At 43.5% G+C, this 21,970-nt stretch overlaps 1 protein-coding gene across 1 annotated transcript in view; it reads right to left on the reverse strand.

Annotated features, from left to right (window-relative positions):
- RASSF3 (Ras association domain family member 3) overlaps positions 1-21,365 on the reverse strand; it is a 75,856-nt gene extending 54,491 nt beyond the window's left edge. Inside the window, exon 1 of the mRNA XM_065934710.1 lies at positions 21,082-21,365. Within this exon, the coding sequence (XP_065790782.1) occupies positions 21,082-21,192 (111 nt within the window). The 5' untranslated portion in view covers positions 21,193-21,365. The remainder of the gene's footprint in view (positions 1-21,081) is intronic.
- Between the last annotated feature and the right edge of the window lie 605 nt (positions 21,366-21,970).

The following is a 21,970-nucleotide window of genomic DNA, read 5'->3' on the forward strand; positions in this document are numbered from 1 at the left end:
GGAAAACTTTTCCTGCACTCTCTGCTCCACGGCTCACAACACTGCACTTCTGACTCCCGCCTCGTGGGGCTTTCCCCCGCTACCAAGCAGATCTCTGCAGACACCACCTGGGTACCCTACACTAACTCAACTCTCGAGCTACCTCCCTGGGTAAGCAGACCCCCTGGCTGCAGAGGTCATGACCACACAGCTTCCTCCCCACTCTGGATCTCAATGGCAAGTCCAGGCTGTCACCTGCGCTCCTACCCACCCAGCTGTAAATCGAGGGTTTCCACGATCCCTTATCCGGATTTGATAATTTGCTAGAGTGGCTCATACAACTCACGAAAGCTCCTGACTTACTATTCCCTGTTTATCACAAGGACACAGCTCAGGAACAGGCAAATGGAAGAGAGGCGTAGGACAGGGTACACGGGAAGAGGCTCAGACTGCCCGCGGCCCCCCATGGGCGCCACCTCCCAGCCCCGTCCTTGGTGACCAGCCAGGGGGCTCTGCAAACCCCTGCATGTAAGTTTTTATGAAGGCTTTATTACATAGGCATGACTGATTAACTCACTGGCCACTGGTGACTGAACCCAATCTCCAGCCCCCTCCCCATCCTAAACCCTCAATCCCCTGCTTGGTCCCGCTGGCAACCAGCCCCTCAAAGCTTAGGGGCTTCTCAGACTTCACCTCCCTAACAGAAAACTCTAGTTGGTTGAGAGAAGCTCTTTGTCGTTCAGTCCGATCTGCGACCCCATGGACTGCACCACACCAGGCTTCCCTGACCTTCACCATCTCCTGGAGCTTGCTCAAACTCAGGTCCATTGAGTCGGTGATGCCATCCAACCACCTCATCTTCTGTTGTCTCTTCCTCCTCCGGCCCTCAATCTTTCCCAGAATCTGGGTCTCTTTGCCTCAGAGTGGCCAAAGTATTGGAGCTTCAGCATTGGTTCTTCCAATGAATATTCAGGGTTGATTTTCTTTAGAATTGACCAATTTGATCCCCTTGCTTATTATTATTATGAATAATAAAAGACACTCCTTTCACTTTTATCATCTTAACACTTAGGACATTCCAAGGGCTTTTAGAATTTTTGCACCAAATACATATTTCTTTTTATGTCACAAAATCACAACAGCTCTTTATGATTTTCCACTGGACTGAGCTGTTGAGGGAAGGAATACTGACTTATTCTTCTCTGAGTCCATCCTCAGAGCCAAGCATAGCTCTGGGTGTAAGGCAGGAACTCAGTATATGTTTGTTGATACCATAAAAGCAGGCAGACTCATCTCTCTTTTGAAGCATTAAATCAAAAGGGAAGTAGTAGAGATAATTCGACAGAGAGCAGCTGGGGTTGGGAAGAATAACCACTCACATCCTTCCACAAATTCTAGAACGCCCACCACACTGCTGGACATTCCAGAGATTTAAAGAATCTACTTCTGTGTAATTAACATTTCCACAGAACAGCAATATTACCAGCTTATACGTTTTCCAAAGGAAAGCAGGAAAACATAGATTTTCTGGGAGACCATCCCAGGGCAAGACTCTCCAAGTCAGCATTTAGCTAAACGCAAACTGCAATCAGCCTATTTCCTGAAAAGAAGTATAAACCACTTTAGTTGCTTTCTCCTTAAATCCATCCCTGGACACTGCGTTAGATCATCTCATTATTAAGTATCCACTGTTGCCAAACCCAGAGAATAAAATGCAATAATACCACACTTAAAACAGTATATTTCACCTTCAAAGACTTTTCAAAAACACAACCAGCTAGCTAGTCCCCATGAGTCTTCCAATGCCTATCTCATCAAAAAGAAAAAACAAAAGGATTGAAGAAACAGATTTTAACAGCAGAAGAAAAAACTATCAAGATAACAGCATTTCTAGTGAAACTTCTTATTTCCTAACATCTTATCTTCTTGTCATGTTAATTTCGAGGTATTTGGGGGGCAGGTCCACATTCCAGTCATCAAAGGCCTTATTCTAAGAAAGATAAAAATATACTGCAGTGGTCTGAGAAGTTTACATTTACAGTTCCACATCAAGATTTATTTTTCTCTTGTTCCTTCAAATAAATCTTAACCACCTCTAACTCAAGGATGATGGCTTCATGCTGCCAAGTCTTTGCCTGTTGCCTTGACCTCCCTCCAGAGCTCCAGAGCCCTGGTACCGGTGGTCGGCTGGATGCTCCGTAGATGTTTTGTAAATGTGCCTAAAACTGAACTGTGCCGCCTCCACGCTAGACCTGTGCTATTTGCACAACAACGCTGTCAGCTCTCAGCCACTTTTCACACCTCCTTCTCCTTTTTCCTCCCCGCTTCCTCTCCCTCCCTCACCTGATCAGGCAGGTGCCAATCTACTCACTCAACTTCTGGACTCCTCCTCTCGCCCACCGCACCTGTCCTATTTCTGGCCCTAACGATGTCCACCCAGGTTACGACAATAGCCTCCCAGAGGACGGCCCCGCCTCTCTCTCAACTCTGCCATAAACTGCTATTGGTCTCAAAGCCAGAGACCACATTATTCCTCCCTAAATGGCACCTCCTTACCCAGAAAACAAAGTCCAAAGTCCTCAGTCTGGCAAGCAAGCTTGTTCAGAACCAGTCAGCCTTCCTCTTCCAGGCGTGGCTCTCCCCGCCCCGCAGGGTGAGACTGGCTGCCATGCCCACACACCAGTCAGTCGTCCAGGTAGACCAGCACTCCCTCTTCCTGCCTCTGAGGGTTTCCACCCATGTCTGCCTTGAACCTGTGCAAACCTCCTCCCTCTTCCACCCAAATCCATCTGCCACCAACTCAAGTTTCTAGTCATCTCCTGTCGTATCTGCTGTATCACGTGCGTTATTTCCAGACTTCACTGCCCCAGACCCCGTTCTCCGTCTGTCTAAGCAGTCCCTTCCACTCCGGTCCAAATACAGTCCTTTCCTCTGGGGAGACAGACACCCCCTTCAACAATCCCCTCATCCTCCCGGCTCGTGTAATCTTCCTACAGGTCTCCAGAGACCTCCTACTGGCCCCGCTCCAGTCCTTCTGTGCTTTTCTGCAGTACTTGTCCTACTGACCAAGCTCTTGTTCTTTTTATTTTTTCTTTTCAAAGTCGTTCTTTTTTTAAATTGTAGTTGATATAGAATATTACACAAATTAAAGGCATACAATACAGTGATTCACAATTTTTAAAAGTTATACTCCGTATTTAAAGCTACTCCAGTTACTATAAAACACTGGCTATATTCAATGTTGTACAATATATCCTTGCAGCTTATTTTATACCTAGTAGTTTGCACTCCTTACTCATCTACCCCTATACTGCCCCTCTCCCCATTGGTAACCAGTAACTCGTTCTCTATATCTTGAGTCAGCTTCTTTTTTGTTAAATTCACTAGTTTGTGGTATTTTTAAGACTCCTGATATAAGTGGTATATACAGTATTTGTCTTTCTCTGACTTATATCACTTAGCATGATGCGCTCCAAGGACATCCATGTTGCTACAAATGGCATTATTTCATTTATTTTGCATCTGAGTAGTATTTCATCGTATGTATGTACCACTCTTCTTTCTCCATTCATCTGCTGATGGACACTTAGGTTGCTTCCACATCTTGGCTATTGAAAACAGTGCTGCTATGAACACTGGGGTACATGTATCTTTTCAAATTACTGTTTTTATTTTTGTCAGATATCTATCCAGGAGTAGCACTTCTGGGTCATATGGAGTTCTATTTTTAAGTTTTTGAGGAACCTCCACACTGTTCTCCACGGCAGCTACACCAACTTACATTCCCACCAACAATGTGGTAGGGTTCTCTTTTCCCCACATCCTTGCCAACATTTACTGCTTTGTGTTTTTTGATGACAGTCCTCTGACAGGTGTGAGGTGATAGCTCACAGTGGCTTTGATCTGTATTTCCCCGATGATTAGCAATGCTGAGTATCTTTAAATGCCAAGTCTTGTTCTTGAGGCAGGCCCTTACCTTGGTTCCCAGGACACCTGCTCTCTCTGGGTTCTCTTCCCTCCCCTCCAGCCACTCCTTCTTGATCCATTTCCATGAACACCCTCTGCTCTGACTGCCCCTTAGACCCTGGAATCCTCCACGCTTCTGGCTGAAGACCCCATGTGCATGCTAAGTTGCTTCAGTTGTGCCCGACTCTCTGCCACCCCAGGGACTGTAGCCCGCTAGGCTCCTCTGTCCAAGGGATTCTCCAGGCAAGAATACTGGAAAGGGTTACCACTCCCTTCTCCAGGGGATCTTCCCAACCCAGACATCAAAACCAGGTCACCTGCATTGCAGACAGATTCTTTACTGTCTGAGCCACCACGGAAGAATGGAGTCAATATACTATCTGAACTTACCCTCCCTCCCAAATCTGATCTTTCTGCTATATTCCCTTTCTTGGTAAGTGATAGCATCATCTTCCGGTCACCCGAGCCAGAAACTCATGAATTCCTCTCTGATTCCCTTCTGTCACTGCCCCAACACATTCAACACAACCAAATCCTCCCAAATCAGCAGTATCTCCAATCTCTCCTTCACTTTATCTCTACTCTCACTCAACAGCCACTGGGGACTAGAACTGACTCCTGAGGCAGACACAACTGGATGTAACATGTTCTGACAGTCATAAAGAATGGTTTGGCATTTCCAAGCAGCTTTTTCTTTTTTTCTTTTTCTTTCTTTCTTGCAGCACCAGGTCTTAGTTGCGGCACATTCGATCTTTTAGCTGCAGCATGCAAAATTCTTAGATGCGACATGTGGGATCCAGTTCCCTGACCAGGGATTGAACCTGGGCCCCCTGCACTGGGAGCGTGGAGTCTTAGCCACTGGACCACCAAGGAAGGCCCTCCAAGTAGCTTTTGAACTTTATATTTCCATCTTTTTTGAGATATATATTTTACATCTGGGGAAATCTATTACTTTATAGTTCAGCCCACACTTTGCCTTTTGATCACTAATTGTTAAAGATCAGTGAGTGTCTAAATGAATGGAATGTCTTATGTAAATTCAAAGATACTTCAAATAATGCTTAATGACTATAACATATAGAATCTGGAGACTCGGTGCTTTACTTGCCACAAGATGCTAACATTTTAGTTCACATAAACTATTATGACACAATATTCATTTTTATGAGGCCAACACTTCGAATTAAAACAAACACAAAATGTGAGCAGTTAACTAAATCAGTCATCTCTTCTGTTTATCACATTGCACATTTTCCAACCCGAAAATGCACTACAAAACTTCAGGGATACTATGGTATGTTTAATGAAAAGAACAGCTGTTGCTAGAAAAATAATTTTCAATGATTTCCATGACTGAAAGCAAACCCTGATGTAATGAAACATTAAGCATATTCCTTCTAGCTAAAATAATAGCCAAAAACCTCAGACTCCTCAGGTTAAAAAGACCAGTCCACCTAGATTTACATTGTTCTAAATTATCAATAATCCCTCAAATATTTAAAAACCAATTTTAAGGAAATACCTTCCCTCTCAGGTTCTTGAAGAAACACCCCCTGAAGTATATATGAAATTAGAAACATATGAGAGCCAAATTCTAAATAAACTGCCCAGATTAAAAATAATTCTCGGGAATTCCTGGCAGTCCAGTGGTTAGGACGCTGGTGTTCTCACTGGCCAGGGACTGGGTTCAATACCTGGTCAGGGAATTAAGATCCCACAAGCTGTGCAGCACAGCCACTAAAAAAAACAAAACAAACAAAAAATTCTCTGGAAAGACAGTGTCTCAGTAATGAACCAAGTTAATCATCACATTCATAAATCATTCGACACGGCCTCTATAGCAAAAATCCTCAGCCCCCAATTTTCATTCTCATCAGGACAGCCATATTTAAAAACACATAAAGCAATCAGAGGACAAGAGATTCTAAAAAATGAGCCTTAAACTGAGTATTTTAGGAGCAGTGAATGGAGAGGCTGGTTAAGGCACTCAACACGGAATGTGGGCAAGAGGATAGGTGCCTCTAGAAGCCTGGCATTTGGGATGCTGTAGCCAAATTTCAGAGACAACAGACTCTGAAATGTTTATAGTAGGTTTTACTTGCTAAAAGTTTTCAAGGAACATTGACCAGGCAAGAGTATGTGCAATTGGAATAAAGGAGATATTAGAAACAAAAGAAAAAATTTAATTTTCCAAAGGAAATGTATATACTTCCTCACTCCCAAATGCCACACCAACCCACAAGAATGCACCCTCAGCAAGCACAGTGGCTCCTGGACTCACGTTCTCAGCAAGCAGAGGACTCTCAAACATTTATCCTGCCCTGTCTTTGAGGAATGTGGCACTGCTGGTGGGTTCTTTCCTAAGTAGCTCTTGACACTATATTTATAACTCCAGCAATACAGAAGTTCAGAACAATTAAGTGTTCCCTTCAGCTTGCATGACACCCATTCTTGTTGGCACTATATATGGATGAATTAAATACATCTCAAGAACTTCTCTGATTCTTTCCCAAGCTGTTCCCTCTTCAGAAGAAATAATTCTACATATTCTAGTCATTTCTCAAAAAGCAATGACTAATCAATACACTTAAATTCAACCCCATCCAACCAGATAAGACTTCAGATAGCTGTTTCCAAGCTAATTCATTTGGCATCTCAATACATTTCACTGAGTCCCTTTCAAGACTTATCTGTTACTTTCCCTCCAATATGGAATGCAGCTCTAGTATAAATAAACTATTTGTCCCAGAACTGGACAGGACCATCGAGGAACAAACTGAAGCCCAAAGTGGCTAAGTAATTCCCGAAGTTATCTTCGCTATTTAACAAAGAGCAAGGCTAGGTCTCCATGGATCTCTTGTGGCTCAGTCAGTTAAGAGTCTGCCTGCAATGCAGGAGACCTGGGTTTGACCCCCGGGTCAGAAAAGATTCCCTGGAGGAGGAAATGGCAGCCCACTCCAGTATTCTTGCCTAGGAGCTCCCATGGACAGGGAAGCATGGCAGGCCACGGTCCACGGGGTTGCAAGAGTCAGACATGACTTCGCAATTAAACCTACCTACCTAGGAGGTCTCTACCATCCCCAGTCCAAAATACTTTCCATTTCACCGAAAAGTCTCACTTTCACTTGATAGAGAATCTATTGTCGTTGCTTACTATTACTATTCTTGAAACCAAAAGAAATCTATTCCACTAGGTCACCCAACTTCTTTTTCTTGATTATAATTCTGATGTGAGTCTGATCAAACAACAACCAGATGGCCAATCAACAAAAATCAACAGCCCCCCTCTGTGCCCTGAGCCAAGTACCACATTAACAACGAAGATACAGTGGTGAACAGCACAGAAGTGGCTCTCCCTTGTAAAACTTCTTTTTGTTCAGTCAGTCATGTCTGACTCCGCATCCCCATGGACTACAGCACACTAGGCTTCGCTGTCCTTACCATCTCCCGGAGTTTGCTCAAACCCATGTCCATTGAGTCGGTGATGCCATCCAACCATCTCATCCTCTGTTGTCTCCCCTTCTCCTCCTGCCTTCAATCTTTTCCAGCATCAGAGTCATGAAGTTTACAGACAGGATAATCTGGAAGGCTTAAAACTAATGAAATTTACTTGGGTCCCTGATTCATCTGACAATGAACTAGAATGTTTTTTCCCCAAAGTATCTGAGTGCTTCCTAAGTATCACAATCCATTAATAAAGTAATTAAAACTTGCTTAGATGTAACTATTCAAACACAAATCACCACTTTGCAGATAGACACACATGAATGAGACGGAGGAATAAATTCATTTTTCAACAACTATTTGTTAAGTGTCACCTCTAATACCATGATAAGCTGAGAATATGTAATCAATTTATAAGAGACAAGATATATATTAAAAATAAAAACTTTTATAGTCTCTAAACACACCTGTGATGTTGTCATATTTACAATTATGTTACAATCTATAATCTAAGAATTATAACACACATTTTCTCATTTAACCCCTCTATGAAAATTTGTTGTAAAGATTACCAAAATGATACTCAAGGAAGTTAAGGAACCTGCTGCAGCTCTCAAAACTGACAGATGACAGATCCAAAAGCAAGAGCTTCCTAATTCCAGATTCCAAGACTTTTCTACTGAACCAAACTGTCTCAGTAAGAAGGTGTTAGTCACTCAGTCACGTCCAACTCTTTCCAACTCCATGGACTGTAGCCTGCCAGGTTCTTCTGTCCCTGGCATTCTCCAGGCAAGAATACTGGAGTGGGTAACCATTCCCTTCTCCAGGGGATCTTCCTGACCCAGGGACCGAACCCGGGTCTCCTGGATTGCAGGCAGATTTTTTTACCATCTGAGCCACCAGTCTGAATAAAAGTTCCTACCAAACTCTTTTAAACTGATAATGCTAATAATGCTAATACCAGTAGAAATAATACTAGTTAATATTAGTGTATTAAACATGCACTCACATACCAGATACTGTTGAAAGTCTTTTACACAAATTGATGATATTATTTATAACAGGACTTCAGTAGGGACTTTCCTGGTAGTCCAGTGGCTAAGATCCTGTGCTCCCAATGCAGGGGGCCCAGGTTTGATCCTCACTCAGGGAATGAGAGTCCCACATGCCACAACTAAGACCCAGTGCAGCCAAACAAATAATTTTCATTTGTTTAAAAAAGTGCTTCAGTAATACTACAGCTCAGTCGATTAGAAGTTTTTAAAGCGATTAAAATTCTTCACAACGGTATTCAGAATTAATATAAAGCCAGTTTCAGACAACCAACTAATTATAAAAAAACATACAACCAAAGAGAGGGATGGTTGAGAGCAGAGAGGGAATAGCAACAAACCCCAGGAGACTCATGTGACCCAGAGGAAGAGGTTTCCCACCATACTATGAAACTAATGCCACTTTCACAGAGCATAAGTGACCTCTGAAGGGTTAGCCAAACGGATCACATGACTCATCGAGCTTCCTCCATGCCTACATTCAAATTCTGCAAAAGCAAGCTTGTCTGCAAGCTGCGGATGTGTTCAGCAACACAGAAATGCCTTAGAGAGGAGATAGACTCTCTGTGGGTGGGAGGCCAGCCACAGCCCGTGGAACCAGGACGCTAACCACAGCGCCCCCCCTGCAGCGTGTTACAAAGTTCATGTGAATTACCTCATTCGGCCTGACCTTAAGAAAACCAGAAAGAAGGCAGTGACTAAGTCCCTAAACGCCGCGCGCAAGGCGATTGAGACCTTCTGGAGGAAACGGAAAGCCCCAGGAAGAAATGGAATTTGTCACCGGGTCAAGCCAGCAGCCTCCAGCAAAACTGCAACTCAAACCCTGCACTCTGAGGCAGATAAAATTGGGAGAACAGACAAGGATGAAGAGAAAAACGCTTTCATGCTATGTGTTAACTTTTACATAAAGGCTTGGGCAAAAGAACCCCACTCGCATATGCCTGTTCTCTCTCTTTCCAATGGAATGGCTTGCTAAAGAAGAAAGAAGTGGGTGAAGGCTTTGAAGGGTGGCCTCAGGCTTGGTCAGGAGGAATCAGCCCTTTTACCAAAAAACAAAGACACCACAGTGATACAGAAGGAGGAAAAAGAAGAAGAAAATTAAGCCTCTGGGAATGACTGGAGTGCCTTCCCGATCAATTACATTAAGAGTCCCAATTTACTTTGGTCCATAAAGCCAAAGAGAGACAACCTAATTTCCTGCTGTCTTTTATTCTCCAGCTAGATTATTAGGTTCAAATCTCTCAACCACCGTCAGTTCTCTATTCAACCTAGCAAACTCAAAGTACATAATCATATACAAGAGAACCTTCCACAAATAGCAATGACTAATATTTGTTACTGCTTATTATATGCCAGGCATGCACGTAATACACAGATGAAGAAACTGAGGCTTAAAAAGGTGCAATGACTTGCCCACAACAACACTGATTTAACTCAGGCTGCCTCACACCACTGATTGCAGTTAGTCTAGAAGAACGCCATCCTTTTAGCCCGTAACAAAATCCAGTCCCTTTTTTAAAAAATAGTAATAGCTTCACCTGAAAAGATCAAGATCCATTTTTTCTTCTTAAAAATATTGATTTACTCTTCAATTGAAGTATAGCTGATGTACAATATTCTGTAAGTTACAGGTGTATAATACAGTGATTCAAAATTTTTAAAGGTTATACCTCATTTGTAGTTATTATAAAATAGAAGCTATATTCCCTATACTGTACAGTATATCCTTGTAACTTATTTGATATGTAACAGTTTGTACTTCTCAACCCCCGATCCTCATCTTGCTTCTCCCTGCTAAGATCCATTGTAATTAAAACTGCACAGAACTATGTGCAGTGAGAATGACATTCAAGTTAATTTGCTGATACTGGTGCTAGATTTGCCTTTTTAAAAAATACTCATTCTACACAACCTACCTCCAAACCCTCTCCACCAAATGTCAGGTACAATTATGCTTTGGGTACAGTTCACAAAACAAATTCCCTCTAGCTGAGACCCACAGGACAGCGAGGATCCAACCCCACACCTCAGCAGGGCAGAGCCATCACCCTCACGCCGGCCGACTGGGCTGCGTGTCCCACACAGGTCATTAGGAAAAGCAAGAAAGGAATTCTTAAACTTCAGAAAGCTCTGAAAGGGCAGCACTTCCCCTCAAAGGAAAACTGGCAAGAAAAAGCAATCCACAAGCCCGTTTAAACAAACAGAAACAGGCTTAAACAGACAAAAGTAATATTATTGTTTCTTTAAGCCACCTACATAATATTTACATTTTCCCATAGCTGGGAAATCACTGACTACAGTCGAGTAACCCCTGAATTCACCTCTGCCATGCCATTAAACCTGGATCTGCTTAAGGCCTAAACCAATAAAACTTCTGTTTAACTTATCATCTCAAAGCTCTGCTGAAATTAAAGCCCAAATAAACCAAATGAATCTTAATTCCCTTGGAAAGCTCCTTTAACTGTACAACGTTATGAAATGTTAACTTCATTTTAGGATTGCTATTTTTTTTTTCTCCAACGCAGTGCACCTAGTTATGCTTTCTGTTTTCAAAAAAAAAGAAGTTTGGTTTTTGTTTGTTTTGCTATTGGAGAACTATGTCAGACACACATAAATTTCTATGATCTTACTGGCAAAATATCAAAAAATATTCCTCGAAACAAGCATCTGTGGGAAGTTTTCAGGGTAAATTTGAATTGTCTAAGAATATGAGGATTGAGAAGGGTTCATCATCTATCTAAAGTCAGAAATAACTCTCCACAGCCTTTTAAAAGATTAACTTACTTAAAATATTCTGAAAGAAGGAAAAAATTAAATGAGAGCAAAACAATCAGATTATAAAACATTAAGCAACAATTTTGGACACAGGAGAACCTTAAAGTGGACTATGGGGTCAGATTCTATCTAATTGCAATTTTTCAACCAAAGACAATACGCTTATAAGTAAATGGTATAAAAACCCTCTTTCGAAGGTGGGGTTTTTACTAGTTTGTCCTAAACTTTTTTCAGTTCCCAGTACATTTATAAGATAACTTCAATTCCTCCAAATTCTACCACAGTGGTTGGAAAGCTCATGCTAAACTTACTGAAATTCAAAGATAAACAGGCACTCCTAGTCACCCTTTCTCACACGATTAGTAAAAGACACATCACCCAGCTCCCCGCCCTCTATATTCTGCAGTGTATCCACAGGACGCTGATGCTGTCTTAGCAATGCTTTTCCTGTGCCGTAATTATAGGAGTAAAAAGTATTTTGCTCTGAGTTTCAGTGATGTCAGCCTGAAACACACTCTAATGTATTTCAAAAGGACACAATATGCAACCACCCTTTGGTACAAAGTCAAAAATAACCTGAAGTTCAGCTGACCACAAAAAAGGGGAAGAAGCATTTACCCTGCTAAACAGACAGGAGACGCAAAGAGCAATGCTCTCCAGACTTCCACCTACCTAATGGTCAAAGGCATGAACACTGCACACACCAAGAGGAAGATCCACGCAAAAGCACCACAAAATATTAAATCCACTGGGTGCTCACTGCGGCACGCGGCTTCTGCAGTTGTGGCACTCGGGCTGAGCTGCCCCATGGCATGTGGGGTCCTGGTCCCCCCACCAAGGGTCCAACCTGTGCCCCCTGCGGGGCAAGCGGAGCCCTAACCACTGGGCCACCAGGGAGGTCCCTACACTCACCATTAACCAAGGGGATGCAAAGTAAATAACAATGAGGTGACTTTGCAACGATTTTCCTCTCTTAGTGACTGCATCCAGTGCAGCTGAGGGTGCAATGAAACCAGATTAAAAATAGTCTTAAACTGACAATAAATAACTACTCATAAAAATGGTTACACCCTCATGCTCAGTAAATTCTATTTTGTATATCTATCCTAAAAAACATCCATAAATGGTAAAGGTTTCTTGCTCTTGTTCACTACAGTGTTATGTATAGTAGCAAAAATTAGAAGCATCCATGTTTGTCCTATTTTGGGAATGAGAGCCTATTCAATAAAATACAATACAGACATCAAAATGATAGCTGAAGTCACACAGCTATATCTCATAATTCTAAGTTTAAATAGCAGGAAATCTATCAGTACAATATTTCTCAACAAATTACCAGTAGAATTATATGATTCAGCAGTGTCACTTCTGGGTACATACCTGAAATAATAGCAAAGTTTCTAAGCAATAATAATAATAATTTAAAAAGCAAGGTCTCTAAGAGATATCTGTACACTCCTGTTCACAACAGCAGTATTCACAAAAGCCAAAAGGTGGAAGCAGCCAAATGTCCACTGGCTGAGTAAATGGATAAACAAAATGAGGTATACATATACAATGGAATATTACTCAGACTTAAAAAGGAAGGAAATCTTGACACATGGATGAACCTCAAGGATATTATGCTAAGTGAAATAAGACAGTCACAAAAAGACAGATATTGTATGATACCACTTAAGAGAGATATCAAACAGCCAAAGAGAAACAAAAAGTAGGGGCTGGCCGGGAGGAGGAAAGGGGAACTGTACTGTAATTTAGTGAGGACAGAGTTTCAGTTCCCAAGAAAAAGTTCTGGCAACTGAATACACAACAATGTAAATACACTTAACACTGCTGAACGCTGGAAAATGGTTTTGCTGGCAAATGTTACCTGTATTAAACTACAATTTATTTGTTTTTTCCTTGGTGGGGCCACACAGTTTGTGGGATCTTAGTTCCCTGACCAGGGATCGAACCTGGGCCCTCTGCAGTAAAAGCACAAAGTTCTAACCACTGGATTGCCAGGGAATTCCCAAATCACAATTTTTAAAAGTAACAGTACAGTAAGATTATATATGTGCAAAACAAAAAAGCCTAGAAAAATAATTCTGCAAAATATTTATGTATTAGTATCATCCGTGCTGTGATTTTTATATCACTATTTTAAAAAATTTAAAAATATTGCTCTAGCTAACCCACAAAATCTTAAAATCTTTCCAGTGCAAATGATACACATATGAGAAATTACTCATTTTTTCAGCATATATATAATAAACATGGAACCAAAGTTTGAACTAAGATTGTGCTCTTTACCATGGATAAGAATTGATCTAACTAAACTCCATGAGAGCAGGTTTCAATCTGTTCACTGAATCCCCAGCAGCAGTCTAGCCCATTGTGAATATTCATAAACACTTGGAAAATGAATTTAGAAAGCTCCTTTCACAATCCACACACACACTTTGGCCAACTGGCATTAATTTCCAAGATCTTCTAAATCTATTCTTCTGGCTTCCAATCTCCCACCTCACCCTTTTTCCTCCTCTAATTATCTCACTTTGTTTAGTATCTGGAAAAAGAACTGAGTGTTGCAATATATAATTAGTAAATTATCTTAGCTGATGGAATCATATGTAGCAGCACTGGGCAATTACCGTCTATAAAATGCAGATTACTCTGGCTGTTTTAATACTCTGTGAAAGATGAGCCCTTGCCTCTGTACACTGAAGGCAGATTTGAAGCTAGAATGCTACTAGGATGGTTTTATCCTTCCAGTTCTTAAAGTGAAAAAAAGGAAAGTCCCATATACACCAGTTTCACAACCTCAAAACGCTCATTTAGCTCATATGTGTGACTCGAGCTAAGCTGAGAAGAAACTATTCCAAACAGCAAAGGGCACGTTTCCTGTCACAAAGAAAAATCCTCCCAGTGGGCTTGGCTGGTACCCAATCCATCCACCTGCAGCCATCCAGAGGATGGAGATTCACACCCTTGGCAAGAGTCCGCAGCTCTGCTTTTGCAAACAGCACTGTCCAACAAAGGTGTGACACAGCCACTAACTTCACTATTTACTGGCTGTGCCGGGTTTTCAGCGCTGCACAGGGGCTTTCTGCAGTTGCTGGCACGGGCTTCTCACTGCAGGGGCTTCTGCTGCAGGGCTCGGGCTCCCGGGCGCTCAGGCTTCCCAGGTGTGGCGCACGAGCTTCGCTGCTCCTCCACATGTGGGGTCTTCCCAGACGGGGATCGAAACCGTGTCCCCTGCACTGGGAGGCGGACTCTTAACCACTGCATTTACCAGGGAAGTCAGGTATTTTAGGAAGTCACTAATTTAACATTTTCCAATAGTCATGTTAAAAAACAAACATATAAAAATTAATTTTATGGAACTCAATATACTCAGAGTATTATTTCAACATGTAAACCAACAAAAACAAGTATTGTGATGTATTTCCTCTTTCCTTTATCTTGGAAATTCAGGACGTATTTCAGACTTGACAGCAGCTCTCAAATCAGGCTAGCCACATTTCAAGTATTCAACAGTCATACCTGACTAGTAACTGCCCTACGCGGGCAGCACACTTTTAGAATGATGGTCACTTCCATTGTGTGACATGTTTACATTCATTTCACATGCTAATTTTTCAATAGGCTCTGATAATCTCTCTCCTGGTGTGTAACTGGGCCTTCTCCATTAAAAATGTTTGTATATGTGTGTGTGTGTATATATATACAAGTAAGCAAAAACCATTTCAACTAGTCACTGACAGCCAAGCCAACACTAACTATAGGATGATTATATATTACAGTCCTCTACAATTTTAGGACAGATGTCAACAGAGAAATGTGGCTTGTTTTACAGGGATATACATCTCAGCCAACATTTCTATCTAAATAGACATAATAGCCTTACCAGACTTTGCACAACAGGGGTATTCCTGAAAAAACTAAACAGTTAAAAGGCTTCCTTTTATCAAAGAAGTAAGCTCTTTAAAGAAAAATGAGAGATGCTTTAATTTATGTATTTGATAAGCTTTTTTTTTTTAAAATTATTGCTAAATGAGGTTAGGGACATTGTTTTTTCATTGCTCTATTCCTAGAGCCAGTGGAGGTGGTCACATTTTTCTCCTTACAGTTCACCTTTTCAGAGAAGTCCTTCTGAATCACTGATCTGAAGCAGCCCTCTGCTCTTTCCCTTCATAGCAAAAATAAACTCAGTTGTTGCATAAATGAATGAATGATTGAAGCTTAAAATAAGGAAAAATAAAGTGAGCTAAACCAGCAGTAACGGTTACCACCAATATTACTCATTTTTAAATGACTACCCTCTATAAGATGCAGTGGAGGCTTATGGTCTAGTTGTAAGAGAGGAAATTGTGTACTTGTGTTCAAAGGAAAACTCATAGTACCTAGTACTGGGACTTTCATTCAAAATGATGCGTAGGCTTTCACTTACTCAAGCACCTACCAAGTGCCAGGCATTTATTTCAGACCCTGGGTAAACACGCTAGTATCTGTTCTAAACAAACTATAACAAGAGATTACAACTTTCGCTATGAAGGGAAAGAGCAGAGTACCTTAAGAGGGAAGGGTGTCTAGTTTGGATTGGTGGTTCAGGAAGACTTCTCTGAGAAGGTGGCATGTGAATTGACAAGGGAAGAACTAAGACAAAAGCATTTCCAGGCCCAGGTTCTGTGATGGGGACCAACTTGAATCCTGAAGGGAACTGAAGAAGCCTAATAAGACCAGACTGCTAGTTATAGACTCTTAGTTAAAGTTGTTGCATCAGGGACTTTGCTGCTGGTCCAGTGGCTACGACTCTGCATTCCCAATGCAGGGAGCCTGGGTTCGATTCCTGGTGGAGGAACTAGATCCCACATGCCACAACTAAAGATCCCGTGTGCTGCAACTAAGATTGGGCACAGCCAAATAAGTAAATAAATAAAAATAAATATTTTTTTTAAAGTTGTTGCAACAGAGAACAAACAATGAGCTAGGCCTTCTCATATACAAAATATATAATAACAGGCAAGGCTTTGCGTGCTCATTCACTCAGCTGTGTCTGACTCTCTGCGACCCACGGACTGTAGGACTATAGCCTGCCTGCTTAACCAGAATAATAGCCTCCTACAAGGCAACATATATCAGCTCTTCAACGAGACAAGGACAAAAATGGGCCAAGTTAGTCAAGATGTATCTTTGCAAACATTTACCTTATTATACCCTAACTGTCTCTCACCATCCATTCCAAAGAGGGTCCTGGCTGGCCAATGACCCTGGGACAAATTAGAAGCCAAAAGCAAGCCTCCAACTGGGGTCTTTATCAAAAGGCAGCAGTTTATCTGGAAAGCTAAGAGTAAACAAGAGTTGATGCTCTAGGCGAGGAGCTGGTACACGAGAAAGCATTCGGCCAGTCTCACTTTTTTGTCCAAAAACGAATATTTACAGTACAGCACGCACTGACCGCCAAAGGAAATCTAAGAAGAATAACCACATCACTGGATGCGTTTAGCTTTCCTTTTTGTAAATGTTTGTGTCACTGCTTTCCAAATAATTCTAACTCTTGCACGTTAGCCAGAAAAAGAAATGGGGTAGAGTGTGTATTGTTCATGCTTGCTGGTATATGACTGGTGACTAATTTTCTTCTGAAATTCAGTTAAAGGAATGTGTTTCTGTGAGTCCTGCTCACACAAACACAAAATTCCATTGGATTAACACTGCGTAAGAACAGAATATATCAGACATGATGACGAGATGTGCAAATAACCGTACACTGGGCAAAAGAACTGCTGGGAATGTTTATATTCAGTAGTACAGGGACTCTGTCAGTAGAGGAAGTTTAAGCAAAATACCTTTGATGCTATAAATTAGCGCTCTATCACCAAAACTTCTAATGGAAACACTGAATAAAACAGTGCAACTCATTACTGTTGATTCTAGATGTAAGATGCAGAGCCAGGGAACTACAAAATGTTTAAATTATAACAAGGAAAAAACCTATGGGCGAACTTAAGATCTGTTACATGGAGTCTAACAGGCTTGCCTTATTAACCCATTCTTCAGCAGAACTTCTTAAAAAGTGTGGATGGTTCAGAAGACAATTTCAAGCTTCTAAATAAGACTTCTTTATCTTTTTAAGAATTTTTTATTAACTCCCTTTTATTATAATTGCTTCTTAATTATTCTACTTCTAAAGCAAACAGAGTCATTTCTTTTTCCTATTATGTACCCAAGGCTCAGGAAGAAAAGTGACCACCTTGGTTTAGAGAAGAAGCAGAATATGCTCTGATAGATTAATGATTTTAGTCCATTTCTACTCTTGGAAGCCTGAATATGTAGAAAAGGAAAATTATGAGTTAACACACTGTTAACATTCTTGCTTCTGCACAAAGCATAACAGTACATTCATAAGGATGACTTATGAACACTGTAATGAAGATATATGAAAGTTAGGGTGTCAAAATGTTAAGAAACTCCTAAATTATAGATATCCATTTTGCAAAAGTAAACTGGAATATTAAAATTATTTTTATAGCCAAGAAGCAGTGAAAAGCAGACAGGAATTTTGAGTCGGGAAAACTTGAGTACTGCCTTTTCCCTACCTAAGTGTGGGTCTTTAGCAAATCACTTAACGAGGCCCAACCTTTCATTAGGTTAATGCCGCAGAGGATTCTTGGGAGAATCATAAGACAGGGTACACTGAAAACCCATAAAGAGCCAACAATTATCAAACCAAGAAAACATTCATTCATTCAACTAATACTCACTGATGGAAGCCCTGGGGATACAGCAGTAAGCATAGCATTCAAACTCCTAGAAAAAGGCCACAATTTCTTTCCTTTGTATTTTTCAGACAAGTTTTTAAGCCTTTTCCTTTTTTTTTTCTTAAAGAGGACACCAATATAAAATAAGAAAGAAAAAGTTGGACCATGTTCCTTTGCCTGGCAAGAGAAGAAAGAAATTTCTCACCCTCTCCCCCCCTTTCTCACCATCCTGCATTTACCACAGACATCTTGTTTTCCCTGGATATTTTCAAGAGTTCTAGAAACCACGTTTTCCTGGCCTTTCCACCAGGTGGTATAGCACTTTTACAAAATCACTATTATCCATAATAGATCCTTCTGGCAACACTTCTCTTTCCACCTCTTTAGAGAAAACATAAATTTCACTTCTAAACTATATGTCAGAGGTGCCTACCTAATTCTTACAATCACTGGCATAAAGAAGGAAAAAAGATTTATCTAACCTTAGGTAAAAGACATGTTCTGTATTAAGAGTGCCTTGTTTTAAATTTACGGTTAAGTTTGACTTCCTTAAGTCATAAATCTTATCAGGAATTTAACAGATTCACTCTTTAGATAAACCAAAATGCCCACAAATTTCAGCTGGAACACCTTCTCCAACTGGTAAATAAGTCCTCTAACTCAGCACCCAGTAAGTGTTATGTTAGAAGGGGAAATACACAGGCAATAAAGTTTCAGAATATACTTTGAAGCTCTTTAAGCAAAGATCTAAGACTTACTGTTCTGATTCTCACTCAGCACAATCTTCAAAATATATATTGATGGTAGGACAGGCCTAAACACTAAATAAGTATCATTAAATGAGTATGTTATATATACTAGATGAATATTATGTAAGTTAATGAGTATAACATAGACACTGTAAGTGTATAAACCCTGAAAAAAAATTATTACTTTTTAAAGCACTAAAACTTTTTCATACAAGCTCAACCTGGATACCTTGGCCCTCATAAAGGAGCATCTCAGGCCTGGAGAATTCAACACCAACTAGTTTTCTGCAGCTACTACCAGCCTCTGGGATAGACTTCAAATGAGCACAACCATCTCTGACAATCTCTACTCAAAAGTGTCAAATGATGACAGTGACATAAATGGAAAAACACACACACACACACACAAAGTAGAGAAGAGAAAGGAAGTAGAGCCCAAGAAAGAGAAAAGCAAAGTGAAGAAAAAAAAAAAAGCACAAGGAAATCCAATTCTTCAATGCACTGACTGGAGCGGCAGGCATTCCTGACTTCAAAACCTTACAGCAAACTCATGACATCAGAATACACTTCACTAAAAATAAGATTTCACTTGCTATGAACTGTTTGCCTCTGCCCCCCCACCCCTCAATTCATATGATGAAACTCTACTGTGATAAGATTTGGAGGTGGGGCCTTTGGGAGGTAATCAGGTCTTCAGAGTGGCCGACAGGATGGGATGAGTGGCTGGGATGAGTGGCCTTATAAGAAGGTGATAGGTGGCCCTTTCCCTGGAGTGAGGGCACGGCCAGATAGCCATCAGCTGTCTAGAGCCCGGAAGGGGCCCTCACCAGAACACAACATGCTGGGACTTCCCTGGTGGTCCAATGGTCAAGACTCCTGGCTCCCACTCCCTGGGGGCAAGTGTTTGATCCCTGATTGGGGGGATACCCTGCATGCCCCTAAGGGCCAAAAAAAAAAAAAAAAAAGAAGAACCCAACATCATGCTGGCACCCACACCTCGGACATCTAGCCTCTAGAACTTTCAGAAATACATGCTTTGTTGTTGAAGTCACCTAGCATATGTTATAGCAGCCTCAGGTTAAAGTGACTAAGCCTTAGAACAATCAAAAGCCGGGGACTATTGACTCGGAACTTCACTTGGGATCATCAGCTACTGAGTAAGGGCACCTGACTCTTGCCCTTCCCTACCCTTCGCCCCTTCTTCAGGTTTGGGAAGTTGAGAGGTTCAAAAGACTAAAACTTCCGAAACTTAAAAAGAAATTTGACCTCCTAAAGTGGCTAAGTAAACTTAAAAGGTCTGGCAAGGAAATCCTGACACATTACTCCGTCCCATAAGTCATCATCCTGCCCTGATTTTCCTTGCCTCTAGTCTCCAGAAAGAAGTCTGATGGCAATGTTGGGCGCGCGCCTGCTGTTTTTTAAGAAGCAATCGATTTGTTCCATTCCAGCCTTCTCTAATCGGATACCAGCGCGGCTGCGTTGGCAGGACTTCCCCGCTGAGGCTCCCAGGGCCAGGAGGCCGCGGGGTTCAAGCACCGGACTCAGACATCAGCCCAAGCGTCCCGTTCCGGGGGAGCCTCCCTGAAACACACAATCCTGGTCGGCGAAACCAACCCGAGTTCCCTTCCAATCTTTTCCCAAGTCATGCTTTCCACTGCACGCTTCCTCCAAAAAAGGAAGAAACCGACCGAAGGCTCAGCTCTCGCCGGCTGCGCCTACCTAGGGCCGGAACTTGTTTGCAAAACATTGGAGGCACCTATAAACTTGACTTTATGGAAACGCACCACCGTGACTCCTGCCACCCAGATTTAATGAGCGCCTGCTCTGGCGAGGCCCCCCACCCGCCACGAGAGGCGCACTGACCGAGAAGGTAGGGGAGGCTGGGTCCCCACGTCCACCCCTGGCCGTTACACGGCCCCCAAACACTCCGGGGGCCACAGGCCAATGAACGGACTAACAGAGGGGCCGCCACGAGGAGGACCGCGAGGGGGCGAAGGGCGTCCCGGGCACAGGGGGAACGTGGGGAGTGGCCCGGGGACGACTCCGGGCTCTCTGAACGGCTCCCCAGCCGCCGGCCGCCCGAGGCGGAGTCACAGAGGCCATCTGGCGCGGCAGGCGCGAGCGGGCCGTCCGCCTCCCCGCCCTTCCTCCGGCTTCCCTCCCCCGGTGCGCCCAGCGCAAGCCCGCAGGCTCCAGCTCGAGGCACTACTCCGGGACTCGAAAAGACAGAAGCCCCTTCTCGATGGCCTCCTCCTCCTTCCTCGCGAGCATCCCTCGTGCACCCCGCGGAGACACGTGGAGTTGGGGTCCTGCCGCCCCGGGGTTCCCGGGAGCGACTGGGCGCCGGCTACCGCGCCCACCGGGCACACCACTCACTTGCTGGCCGGTGCGGAGCTTGCCCTGGGGCGCTCTCCTGAAGAAGGAGGTCCTGGCGGTGAAGAAGAAGTCCTCGGAGTCCTCCTCCAGGCTGCTGTAGCCGCTGCTCATGCTGCTGGTCCCGTCGTGCGCGGGCCGCCTCCCCGGGGCGCTGGCGGCCAGGCAGGGGGTGCCGCGCCCGCCCGCCCCGCGAGGTTCCCGGCGCGCGGCCCCAAGCCGCCGGCGGGCCGTCCTGCTGCAGCTGCGGCCGCCGCTCAACCCGGCCGTCCCGGCCCCTCCCGCCGCCTCCCGGCTTCCCGGCCCGGCTCCCGGCGCGGCGGGGGCCCCAGAAACGCCCGGCGGCCCCGCCCCCTGGGCCGCGGCCCCGCCCCGGCCCCGCCCCGCGCCCCGCGGGCCCCGCCCCGAGAGGCCCGGGAGTGGGGGCGGTGTAGCTGGGCTGATCTACCAGCGCTGCTCTCCCCGAGCAGTATTTGGGGAACCCCCCGGAACCCTGCTTAGACGGCTGCGTCTGTGCTCCGGGTCGCTGCCCCAGCCTCCCGGAAACTGCCAATTCCTCGGAGGTCAGTCCCCCCGCCCGGTAGCTCGGGTTTGGGGGAGGGCCCAAGCAGAGCCGGAAACTTTGTCCGCCGTCTCGGCCCTGCTCGCCTGCTCCCGGGGGTCCAGCGGGCGAAGGCTGCAGGGCGCAGGGACCCCCCACCCCCGAGACCCTCAGGAGCTCTGCAGTCTCGCCCCGAAGAGAGCTCTGGCAACCCGGCCCTCCAAGGAGGGTTAAAACTTAGCTGAGAGGCGTGGGGAAGTAACGACTGGGTGGTTTATTCAAATAAAAACATCCTTTCCGGAAATTCAGTTGAGCATCGGTCTTTCTCTCTCGCCCTCCTTTCTAGTGAGG

This window comes from Muntiacus reevesi, chromosome 4 (genome assembly GCF_963930625.1).
Source record: "Muntiacus reevesi chromosome 4, mMunRee1.1, whole genome shotgun sequence".
NCBI classification, from domain to species: Eukaryota; Metazoa; Chordata; class Mammalia; order Artiodactyla; family Cervidae; genus Muntiacus; species Muntiacus reevesi.